The 12,202-nt window shown below is 45.4% G+C and overlaps 1 protein-coding gene across 1 annotated transcript; it reads left to right on the forward strand.

Moving 5' to 3' along the window:
• The first annotated feature begins 447 nt into the window (after positions 1 to 447).
• MYMK (myomaker, myoblast fusion factor) lies at positions 448 to 7,838 on the forward strand. The gene is made up of 5 exons (XM_070955814.1): positions 448 to 582; positions 3,782 to 3,896; positions 5,451 to 5,599; positions 6,645 to 6,761; positions 7,692 to 7,838. The coding sequence occupies exons 1-5, from the start codon at positions 448 to 450 to the stop codon at positions 7,836 to 7,838; spliced, it is 663 nt and encodes a 220-aa protein (XP_070811915.1).
• Positions 7,839 to 12,202: the final 4,364 nt, after the last annotated feature.

Consider the following 12,202-nt stretch of genomic DNA (forward strand, 5'->3'; position numbering starts at 1 on the left):
TTGGAGCAAGGGCCTCTTTTCCTGGAGGAAGAAGGACCCTCTGCAGATCAAATCCCCTTCTGCCCTGGGCCAGATCCCGGATTTCTCCTCCTCCCAATGGGGAACAGTTTATTCCAAAGGGCTCAGCAATCAATGACCAAGGGTGACCTCCTCTTCCTCCCCCGCCCCATTTGCCCTTCTCAGGAGCTGCTCCAAAGACAGCTGGCTCCAGAGGGAAGCCTCCTCCTGGGAGACGGAAGGGGCCATTTGTTCAAGTGGAACCCAAGAACAGGAGCAGCTGGTGGGCTCCCTGCGGCTGTTGTCCATCGAAGAAGAGAAGAGATGGGGAGGTGTGTGAGGCCTCTGTCCTCAGTTCCAGCTGCCTTCTTTCCTCAGCACAACCAGGGCCTGGCCTTGGCTCCCCAGTCTCCCGGGCAGCTCTCGGGGGTAGGAGCTGCTCTCCTCCCAATGGGCTCTTTAGCTGCCAAGTTCCTCCTGCCCACCGTCAGCAGCCTGGCCTTCCTCCCCACCGTCAGCATCGCAGCCAAGAGGCAGTTCCACATGGAGGCCATGGTCTACTTCTTCACCATGTTCTTTGTCTCGGTAAGTCCTCCTTCCCACTAACCATTTTAGCCAAGAATTCTCATTCATAAAAAAGAGAGAGGGTGAGTGTGTATTCTCGGATGGAACAGCTGCCTGCTTTTCTCCCTCTGTATCCTTTTCTCACAACATGTTTGGTTAACCCACATCGCAATGCATGTCTGAGGCTTGTTCTTTTTCCTGTAACAGACTACAATTGTTAAACTCTGGAGACTATTATATATTTTGAACCAAGTCCCAGTTCAACCAGGGACCTTTGTCTTTCGTGGCCTGAAAAAAGCAAGTTATTTTGTGGCCTGAAAAAAGCAACAGCCTGGGAAAAAAATCCTTTACACACAAGAAGGGAAATGCAAAATACCAAGGATAGTTTTCAGAGAAGGTTTTGGTGCCAGTAGAAGCAACCAGGTATTGCAGGATGTTCATAGTGAAAGTTTCGAGTTTTTGTGGAAACCATTCCATCTCTCTCTCTCTCTCTCTCTCTCTCTCTCTCTCTCTCTCTCTCTCCTCCCTCCCTCCCCCCCCTCCCTCTCACACACACATCTATCTATCTTATCTATCTATCTATCTATCCAGTGGTGCGATTCAATATTTTTAACAACCGGTTCTGTGGGCGTGGCTTAGTTGGTCATGTGACCGGGTGGGCGTGGCTAGCTGGTCAGGTGACTGGGTGGGCGTGGCTATGTGCATAGGGACTACTCAGAGGGCTGAAAGAAGTCATTTCTGACTGGTCCTCGCACTTATGACCATCCTCACATTTATGCCCATTGCGGCATTCTTAACAACCGTGTCAGTCATTTCACCACTATTTCTCTTCACCATGGTGACAAAATAGGGCGTAAAACGTAAAATGTGAGGACAGTCGTAAGTTCAAGGACTGGTCAAAAGTGCGAGGACCGGTCAAAAATAACTTTTTCAGCCTTCTGACTAGTCCATATGCACATAGGGACTATTCAGAGGGCTGAAAAAAGTCATTTCTGACTGGTCCTCACATTTTTGACCGGTCCTCGCACTTATGACCTTCCTCACATTTATGCCCGTTGCAGCATTCTTAACAACTGTGTCAGTCATTTCACCACTACTTGTCTTCACCACAGTGACAAGATAGGGCGCAAAACATAAAATGTGAGTACAGTCGTAAGTGCGAGGACCGGTCAAAAATAACTTTTTCAGCCCTCTGAGTAATCCATATGCACAAAAGGATACAGCAATAGAGAGGGATGAAGGAAGGAGAAGAGAGATGGAAGAAAGAAGGAGAGACAGGGAAGGAAGAGAAGGGAGGAAGGAAGGGAAATTAGAGTAAGAGTGAGGGTAAGAGAGGGAGGAAGAGAGGAGGAGAAGAAGGGGGGGGGGAAGAGAAAGTAAGAAGGAAAGAAAAGAGAGAGGTGGTAGGTTTGAGGAGAAAGATTGCTGTACAGTAAAAAAGATGAAATGGAAGAAAGGCAACCCCAAACAAATATAAAGATATTAAGATAAAGAATGAATTGTTAAACTTTAAAGAATAAAAGAGAATAAATATGAATAAATAGCAGTAATTAGAAACACACATACAAACATACAATACAACAGAGTATTTGGCCAGTTCACAAATTTAAACAGTGTTTAGTCATTTCAATTAAATTTACAATTTCTATATTTCCTTTTTGCCATATTTATTCCTTATCTATTTTTTTTAAAAAAAACAATATTACCCTTCATCCTCATCTCTAATCTTAATCAAATTCAATTTTTCCTTTCTATTCTATATTATACCCCTTCTCATTGTCATCTATTTTTATATCCATCCTCACATTGGTTAATTATGTAATATTACAGTTGTTTAATATAAATTCAACATTTTAATATAAATCAATTAGTTATATAACTATCTTTTTTTGTATATTAATCAATATGAACATGAATATTCCAATTATTTCCATGCAATCTAATTTCTTACAAATCAATTAATTATATTTACCAATAATAATAAACCAAATAATTTCCCCCATATATTCCTCCAAACCACAATTTAACCATTTCTGCTTTCAACACAATATACAATTAATAGTATCTCAATTATTACAATTCCCTATTTAAATAGAGCTTTTTTTCTTTTGTGTTTTAAAATCTTGAACTCTCCTTTTTCCCTAAAGAGGAACTACCTCTTTAGGGAAAACTACCTTTCCACTAAAGGTAGTTTGCACCTACCTTTTTTGGTGAGGAAAAAGAAAAGAAATCTGCCTGCCTAATTTTCCAATGTTGCAGCAACAGTAAAGCAGGCTTTTACTTTCAGTTTTGTTTTTCAGCATAGATAGGGGGAAAAAAATCTGCACTCTTTGCAAGCAAGCAGCAGAGCCCTGAGCAAAACAGCAAAATTAGCCTATGCTGAAGCTCCGCGGGCCAATAAAATTACAAAAAACCACCGAACCGTTTGTTAAATTGCTGGCTTGCCCGCCCCTCGCCCACCATTATTTATTGGCAATAAATAGTGGTGCGGAGGGGCGGGGCAAGGGGCGGGGTGAGCCAGCAATTTAACAAAGGGTTCGGCTGAACCCCCTAGAACCGGCAGAATCCCATCACTGTATCTATCTATCTATCTATCTATCTATCTATCTATCTATCTATCTATCTATCATCTCTCCAGTGTATCGGTTAGAGCTCTCTTCCAAGACAGCAGTCTGCACATCTGACAGAAATGGAATGGAAAACTGTTAACGTGGTTCCTGCATAGCACTGACTACTTTTTCAGCATCTATACCTACACACTTCTTACTCTGATGAGTCTTTGTTGTTTATTTGAGTGAATATCAATCAAGACACCAGGCTGTTTATTTCTAAAGAATGCCTATGGTCCAGGAGGGCCAGAAGCATGCAAGTCTAATTAAAGGATTAAAAAAAAAAAGTCAGGTCAGGCAAGGAGCCGGAGGGCATTCAAGTTCCACATTGGTTAACATTCTTGTTTCAAAGAACTGCTTTCAATGTTTAATGATATAAATTGCAAAGAATCTTAAAACTTACCTCCGTCCTCTGAGGCTATAAAGCTTTTGTCCACAGATGATCAGGATCTTTACTGCCATGGCACCAACTCTCTGGAATAGCCTGATGAAGTAAAGGGTGGGTGGGTGTTTAATTGCTTTTCAAACAAGAGGATTCGGATGCAACTTTTTTAAATTACAATTTTTATCATAGAAACCCTGGAAATAAACAAGCCACTGTTTCCCACCAGGTCTGCCATGCCTGCGAAGGCCCTGGGCTCACCTTCCTTTGTTTCATGAAGTACGATCTCCTGCAATACTTCAGCATCTTTGGAACTGCTTTATCTATGTGGGTTTCACTGATAGGTAAGCCAGAAGGGCTGCTTCTTTTGAGCATGGGGGGAGGGGCATTAAGGACACCTGAAGGAGTAGGGAACAATCCAAACTGCATAGGAAATCTTCGTGAATTCTCTCTAGTCTAGAAGACCTCCAAGGTCCCTTTCAACCCTGTTATTCTGTATTGCAAAAAAAGAAAGATGCCAGACCACAAAACAAAGCAGATAGTGGAAGCGACTACCAACCCCCTCAGATGGAGTGCCCTTATCTCTCTGCAAGCCAAAGCCAGGACTTGAGTCAGGTCTTCACGGTCCATCTAAAGGGGGTCAGAGTTGGGGCCGTTCAGATAGCATTGCTTAAGAGACTGTACCTGGGACGTGCTGCTTCTCTCTGATCACATAGGAAGGAAGGAAGAAGGGAAGAGGGACACTGGGTTCTGCTCCAGTCTTTGGCCATCTTCTTGTCAGAAAAACTTCCCTTGTCAGTCTTACTTGGCAGGCCAGACAAGGAATATGACCAGATGAGTTCCTTCTATTTTATTATAAATCAACCTTAATAGAATCTTGGAAGTCTGAAAGTACAAGTCGCCCTTCCCCCCGGTTTCCTTTCCAATCCAAGAAACCTGGGAGGATCTCTTCTTCTGGGTCTCTTGCCCCACCTACAGCCCAACTGCCGGCTTTGTAGTCTCTTATCCAGCCATCTCTTGGCCCTGCCTCCCAAGGTCTTTCTCATGTACAATCCTGTTTCACCCCTGTTTTAAATGTGGTTTTATATTCTGTAAGCTGCCTTGAGTTGCCATGAGCGAATAGGCAGCAATATAAATTCAATAAATAAATAAATAAATAAACCCCACTTGTGACAAATATTTACAATGATACTTGGGAGGACTCTGGGGAGGAAACCATTTGGAAAGTTTTGCTCTGAAGTCTCAGGAGGCAGGTGGCTCTTTCTTTTTGGGTAATTTTGGTGGTGTTTCAGATGCAGCCCATGGACCATACGTTACTGTCCCAGCTCTGTGCCATGTAGGGCTTCGGGAGTGATAATATGTCTACCCAAACAGATTTAACAGATTAAGAAAGTTGGAAGGGACCTTGTAGGTCACCTAGTCCAACCTCCCTGCCACCCAAGCAGGAGACTCTATACCATTTCTGACAGATGGCAGCCCAGCCTCTTCTTGAAAGCCTCCAGTGATGAAGCTCCCACAACTTCTGAAGGCAACTTCTGTTCCATGGGTTGATTGTTCTCACTGCCAGAAAATTTCTCCTTATTTCCAGGTTGAATAGCTCCTTCTTCAGTTTCCATCCATTATTCCTTGTCTGGCCTTCCGGTGCCTTGGAAAATAGCTTGACCCCCTTCCTCCTCTCTGTGGCAGCCCCTCAAGTATTAAAACCATAGAGCACATCATGGTTTTCCTCTTCGGCCTCCCTTTCTCCAACTGGTTCCACTGAAACAGCAACCAAGATCTAACCCTGTTTTTTTTACATCAGGTGAACTAGGGTGCTGTTCCAGGGAACCTTTAAAAGTGTTCTGGTAAGAGTTGGGATTTTAAATGAGGTTGTACTTCAATTCTTATCATTTTATTAGCTCTGGCAGAGTTTGACGAACCCAAACGATCAACTTTGGTGATGTTTGGAGCGCTTACCATAGCTGTCAGGATCTACCATGACCGATGGGGATACGGTGTCTACTCTGGACCGATTGGCACAGCAGTTCTCGTCATAACAGTCAAATGGGTAAGGCCACATCTTTGTCACAGTACAAAAGGGCTAGCATATAAGGGTCACTTCAACTGAAACCTGAGAAGAACTTCAGAATAAAATTTAAGAATAAAACCATGCCAATTTCAGGGAAGGGTAAATTTCCTGATAACAGTGATCAGGATACTCCCAATCACTGCCAACTGCCGTTCTCTTACAACAGTATCCTACTGTGGCTTCATGCGTGGACTGGGCGCCATTTGCAGCTTTTGCAGGTGTCTGCTGAGGAATTCCATCATGGTCAAATTAGAAGCAAAAACAATCACCTCAACAATAGGAGGAAAAGGCCTTTCAGCAAAATATGAATATATCCCATTGTTAGTGGGGGGAAAAGGATGCAGGAGAACTGGAATAAATTTCAAAATGATCTTGATGGGACCAAGAAAAATATGATAATCAGAGGAATGGTGAGGAGAAAATGAAGTCCTGGAGATATTTCACCTTTAGAAAAGAGACTTGGTTGGGAGGGGGATTATGGTATTCTACAATTATCTGAAAAATTGCTGTTAGTGAGGAAGGTCACCATCAATGTCTTTTCCAGAATAATGGATTTAGATGATAGGAAACAGATTATGTTGGGAGAGGTGGAAGGAATTTTTAGCAAAAAGGGCAATTTGAGTCTGGAAGTATAATTCTTCAAGTGGGAACCAGTGATGTCCAGTATGTTTCAGTGGGAGGCCTGCAAAGAGCAGTGTGGCCTTGGGGGGCCCTCTCCAACTTGAGGACTTCATAAATTAAGAGATAAATTAGGTCCCACCCCCACCCCCATTCCCATCCCTAGCAAAATAGAATGGAAACTGAACTGTCTTTGCAGGTAAGAAAAGATCCTAACCTGGCAAACCCACTGAACTCATTTCAGCTAGACAAGCGTAACACTATATTCTAAAAGGATTTGGAAGATTACAAAATATGTCATCACAAGCAAAACTGTGTGATGGGATTCTTCCTGCGTCACTAGGGTTTAAAATTAAACCGTGGTGATTGGAGAAAGTCCAATCTTTGTAATCTCTCTTCTCTCCAGCTGCAAAAGATGAAGGAGAAGAAAGGGCTGTATCCAGATAAGAGCATCTACACGCAGCAGGTCGGGCCCGGCTTCTGCTTTGGAGCCCTGGCTTTGATGCTGAGGTTTTTCTTTGAGGTAGGTAAGGTTGTCTGATCAAAATGCAAAAGAGAAAAACAACAAGGAGACATTTCCTGACAGTGAGAACAATCAACCAGTCGAACAGAAGTTGCCTTCGGAAGTTGTGGGAGCTTCATCACTGGAAGCTTTCAAGAAGAGACTGGACGGCCATCTGTCAGAAATGGTGTAGGCCTCCTGCTTGGGTGGGGGGGGGGCTAGACTAGATGACCTACGAGGTCCCTTCCAATTCTGTCCATCTGTTAATATTCTGTTAACTCAGAGCAAGCAAAGAGCCATTTGGTTTCTAGGCCAGCATCTTAACCACTACTTTGTTTAAAAAGGAAGAAGGAATGTCAAAATTACTTTTAAAAATTGCATGCAAAACAGGGTTGGAGGAAACAAACTTGTAAAGCTGCAAACACCACAGATAACATTTCAGAATGATGCAAAAGACAAGAGAGGTTGTAGCAAATTACAGTCTGAGATGGACCTATTAGTAGGAAAGGAGACTAGAATGAGCAGTAATACTTTGCAAGATGCATCAAACTTGAAGTCAAGATGTTTGTTATTTATTTGCACAAGGGGAGCATTCTTTTTATTTGAAAACTACTCGCTTTAGCGAGGTGAGCAGCCGGGTGTGACAAGGGGAGGGGCGAGGCATGGCTGGGCGTGGCAAGGAGAGGCCAGACGAGATGAAGTGCCCCTTGACGTTGAATTGGCCATGCCCACCCAGTCACATGCCCACCCAGCCACGCAGGGAACCAGTTATTAAATGATTTGAATCCCACCACTAGTTAAATGTTTTCTGCATATGGATTTTGGGTAGCTGGATGAAGTTTTTTTCTTTCATTCCACAAATGCAGTAGAGATCCAGAATACGGAGAATAAGATGCAGCATCCAGATGTGGCTTTGTTGATGCTGATGTGACCAATTCTGCCTTTTCCTAGGACTGGGATTACACCTACGTGCATAGCTTCTACCACTGTGCTCTGGCCATGTCTTTTGTCCTCCTCCTGCCCAAAGTGAACAAGAAAGCAGGCAACGGGGGAGCCCCTGCCAAATTGGACTGCTCAACTCTCTGCTGCTGCATGTGAGGACTCGGCCCCTGGAGTGAAGGATCAAGGGACCTTTTCCAGGCCTGCAGATGCAGCTAAAAGCAGTACCATGGGCATTGTTTGGTAGGTCTGAATTTTGCAGCCTAGCCAATTCTGGATTCCTGAATACTCCGATGCTTGGCTCAGCTCAGATATTATGCACGTCTGCTTTGTTCTTAAGTGATTCAAATAGTAGGGCCTCAAGTTGGCTTCTGAAGTGCCAGTTGCTTTTTAATTCTATTAAAGGAATAGTGCGCTACAATGATTCTTTTACCTTTGCAGGCCAAAGTTAAACACACCAGGTTGCTGAAAGACAGACATGGCTTCCTTCTGCGGACTGGCCCCAACGCAGTTCTTACAGAAATCAATTAATGCCCTGGTGTCTGGAGCCTTAATCAACACTTGTTCACCTGCTCCGAGGGGTGCTTTGGAAAAAGGGGAATGTTCAGCCAGCACAAAATGCATTTGCTAGACAATGTCCCAAAGGTGCTTTTTCAGGAGGCAACTGGACTTTTTTGTTTTTTCTTTTGAAGACGTTTCGCATTTCATCCAAGAAGCTTCTTCAGTTCTGACTGGATAGTGGGGAATGGAAGGATTTTTACTCCTTGCAGACAGCTGGTCATTTGCATCCTTTTAGAGGGTCGTTGAAGCACTTGAAGGGTTATCTGTTTAGCTACACAATTTGGGATGAAGACCCTTGGAATGGTGTGGGAGTAGGAATCGATTTCCAGAGGAAAAATTTCAGACTACAGGAACCAGGAGCTCCACTCAGGTGACCCTGAGGACACAGATAAACCTCCAGGCACTTCAACGACCCTCTAAAAGGACGCAAATAACCAGCTGACTGCAAGGAATATAAATCCTTCCATTCCCCACCATCCAGTCAGAGCTGAAGAAGCTTCTTGGATGAGAAGTGAAATGACTTCAAAAGAAAAAAAACGAAGTCCAGTTGCCTCCTGAAAAAAACATCTTTGGGACAACCATGACTTGGATGACTGAGAATCTGTAGACACTTGCTAGACAATGTTTGCCGTGTCTACTGGTGATCATATCACACCTGGCCACTGCTATCTGCTCTGTTCAGTAAGGTGCTCAGCCTGCTTACAGCTCTTAAGTTCTCCCCTTTCTGAAACCAAGAAGTCTGAAGCACAACCTGGACTCAGGTGAATCTCCCTGTTGTTCTTGCTCTATATGCTTATTCATGAGCAGGAGTTGGGTGGGTCTGGCCATCTGAGCAGACCACTTCCATGTGGGAAATTTCTTCACCAGAATTGAGATTGACTGCCTGATGCTACCTTCACTCAGGCTCCGGGGCCAATTGGTATCCTATTTCCGTAGTTTTCTTTTGTGTATTCTTTTAGGATCTGAATTTTTAGCGATGCTCCTATTGTATGGTATCTCAGACACATGCCATACAGGATTTTATTCACAAATGCAGTAATTACTGACTCTAATAGTATTTGCTTCTGGCAACATGGGAAATGTTAGATATGAAATCTGAAACAATTATATTTGCTCCTGAATTGCCTCTATTGTTGCCATTGTCCCAAAGGTGCTTTTTTTCAAGAGGCAACCGGACTTTCTGGCTTTTCTTTGAAGCCATTTTGCTTCTTCAGCTCTCTGAAAGATTAAATGCAAAGGACCCAACAAGCGTCTCTAGGTCAGAACAGCCCGGACAACTCTCCGGGGGAGCTTCCCTGCAGCTTCAGCCCTTCACACCAAGCTAGGCATGGACATCGATTCCCTTCCACAGCTCCGCGCCCCTTCCCAGGACAGGGAAGGAAATCGCCCTGCTTGGAAGGAAACCCGGGCAGCGGAGGCCAAGGTGGCTGCTTTCTGCACTGGCGGCTCTCCCACGCGCCCTGCCTAGTGAGCAAGGTGGTGTGGTTAGCACAATGCAACGTGTATCAGTGCAGCCGGATCCACCTAACCCACCCACTCCCCGCCGACTCCCTGCCCCTCCTTGGGGCAAGCAGGACACTCCCCACCCGAGAAAGATGCTGAATAGGCAGACCCAGCCAACCTGCACCAAAGAGCTAAGTCGGCAGGCACAGAGGCACCTTGCCGCGCTCCCCACTCTGCCACCAGCCCGGCTTGCCAAGCCTTTGAGAAGTCCCAAAGGAGCTTTTTTCAGGAGGCAACTGGACTTCCTTGTTTTTTCTTTTGCTTCTCATCCAAGAAGCTTCTTCAGCTCTGACAGGATAGTGGGGAATGCAAGAATTTATGTGGATTTAAGCGGCTCTGGCCATGTGCTTACTCTGCACATGGCCAGAGCCACTTAAATCCACACAAATCCTTCTCTTGCCTTGCCCTGCCAACCTTCCCCACTGCCTCCCTGCAGTAATTCTGAGCAAATTGGCTTTCAACCCCTTCCTGCAAAAGCTCCTTCATGGAATGCGACTGCCGGAATCCCGGGCCTGGTTGGGGGGAAGCCGGTGTCAAATGTGCTTTGCAACACACACACACACACACACACACACACACACACACATTTCCCTCTTTTTTTTCAGAACCAGCAGGCCACAGTGAAAAACCTCAAAGTGCTTCCATGGCTAAGTCCTGCCAGAAAATAAACAGCATCTTGTGCTAATAATCATCTTGGGATCCTTGGCACCCTGACCCCAGAAAGAATTCCAGGACCTAATCCAGTAGCTGGCTCTGGAGTAGCTCCAAAGACTGTTCTGGAGCTGTTATTTCCACTCAATATTAATTGAACTTCAGCTTGCAAGTGTGCAAAGCGCAGATGTGGGGCTAAAAGAAGAGGCATCTCAGAGTAGGAGGACGGTGACCCCTCTCAGCACATGCCCTAGTCCCCTCCTGGCTTTTGAGAGCAGCCTGATGGTTGGTGGAGGTTCTGACGCAGAGGGCATTTCTTCTATTGTTGCATCCACAACAATAATCACCAGTTATTGTTCTGGATGCAAAGGCAGAATGGGGGAGATGAAGGGTGCCACATCCACTCCTTTAAAATGGGGACTAGCTGCAGAGCTGATTTCCTTTCAGCAGCCCCTGATCAGAGAGAACCAAGAATGTAGATCTTGTGGCATTTGGTGCATAAAATCCCTTTGAGAAGCTCATGCCAGGCAGAACGTACGTCGTTCCATGCGATTGCAAATTTTTGCAAAGTGCAATGGAAGGCACTGCAGCCACAGGGCTTTTCAAGGTGGAAAGCACACTCGACAGCTGCCAGCAAAGATTGGAAGGGCCTCATTTGGCATCTGAACTTCGTTAGGTATGTATGGACACTAGAGAACAGTGGTTGTCCAAAGCAGCCCAGACCCAGGAGGTGCACTGGAAGGAGTCACTGCAGAAACTAGATGCCCTGCAGCCTACCTGGTGACCATAATTACTGCCGCTGATGACCCCCTTTGTGGTATGTGGGAGGATACCTAACTCCTACCGAGAGCAGAGATTAGAGGTAGATAGGGATTTATACAAAATGGAGGAATGTGGTTTGAGGCTGGAGGCCTGTGGTTGTCTTCCTTCCCCCCCCCCACCTCCCGTGCCAAAGCCCCCCTCCGAATGCACCCTAGGAGGTTAGCTGGGCTGAGAAAAGCAAGCAGCCCAAGCAGTGGTGAAATTCAATTTTTTTTACTACTGGTTCTGTGGGTGTGGCTTCATGGGTGTGGTGTGGCTTGCTGGGCGTGGCAGGGGAAGATTACTGCAAAGTCTCCATTCCCACCCCACTCCAGGGGAAGGATACTGCAAAATCCCCATTCCCACTCCACTCTGGGGCCAGCCAGAGGTGGCATTTGCCAGTTCTCCAAACTACTCAAAATTTCCGCTACCAGTTCTCCAGAACCTGTCAGAACCCGCTGGATTTCACCCGAGCCCAAGGTGTCCCCAGTCCTAGTTACCACCCCACCCCAGCCATTAGGGAACCTTCCTCACAAATTTTGAATTTATATTTACTGACAAAGAAATAAATGTAAATATAAATTCAACACAAAAGCGACTGCCTGTATATTCAGGTAGACCAGGCTGCCCTGATAGAACAGTTGGGGGGGGGGGCGGGGGGAGCACTTCCTCACAAATAGAAATGTCATCCTTCCCTAACATTGCCATCTTGTGGGGGCAATGAGCGTTGCAGACAAACCCCAGCCAGAAAAGTTGCCCCATGAGGGTGCCAGGCTGTGCCTTCAAGACTCAGTGCTACTCCCGATTTTGTGTTGCACAAACTGAGGAAGATGAGGGGATCCTGCAGCCCCACAAAACAAAGCAAAGGAGTTAAGTCCACCTGCACAATGGCTCTGGACTTTGGCTGTTCTTCAGGTGAGTGGGGCAGTGAGTGGCAGTAGCTCTGTGCTCTTCCATCCACACTCAGCTACTATGGCTGATCTGTAACCCTGTGAGAACCAGTTGGA

Source organism: Pituophis catenifer, unplaced genomic scaffold (assembly GCF_029215685.1).
Source record: "Pituophis catenifer annectens isolate HBS135680 unplaced genomic scaffold, rPitCat1.0.hap2 SCAF_17, whole genome shotgun sequence".
Classification (NCBI taxonomy): Eukaryota; Metazoa; Chordata; class Lepidosauria; order Squamata; family Colubridae; genus Pituophis; species Pituophis catenifer.

What these genes read in the sequence shown, in the direction of transcription:
- MYMK (XM_070955814.1), top strand. Translation starts at nt 448, where the DNA reads ATGGGCTCTTTAGCTGCCAAGTTCCTCCTGCCCACCGTCAGCAGCCTG. An exon ending in TCACCATGTTCTTTGTCTCG is followed by an intron (nt 583 to 3,781) that starts GTAAGTCCTCCT and finishes GTTTCCCACCAG; the next exon opens with GTCTGCCATGCCTGCGAAGG. An exon ending in TCGTCATAACAGTCAAATGG is followed by an intron (nt 5,600 to 6,644) that starts GTAAGGCCACAT and finishes TCTTCTCTCCAG; the next exon opens with CTGCAAAAGATGAAGGAGAA.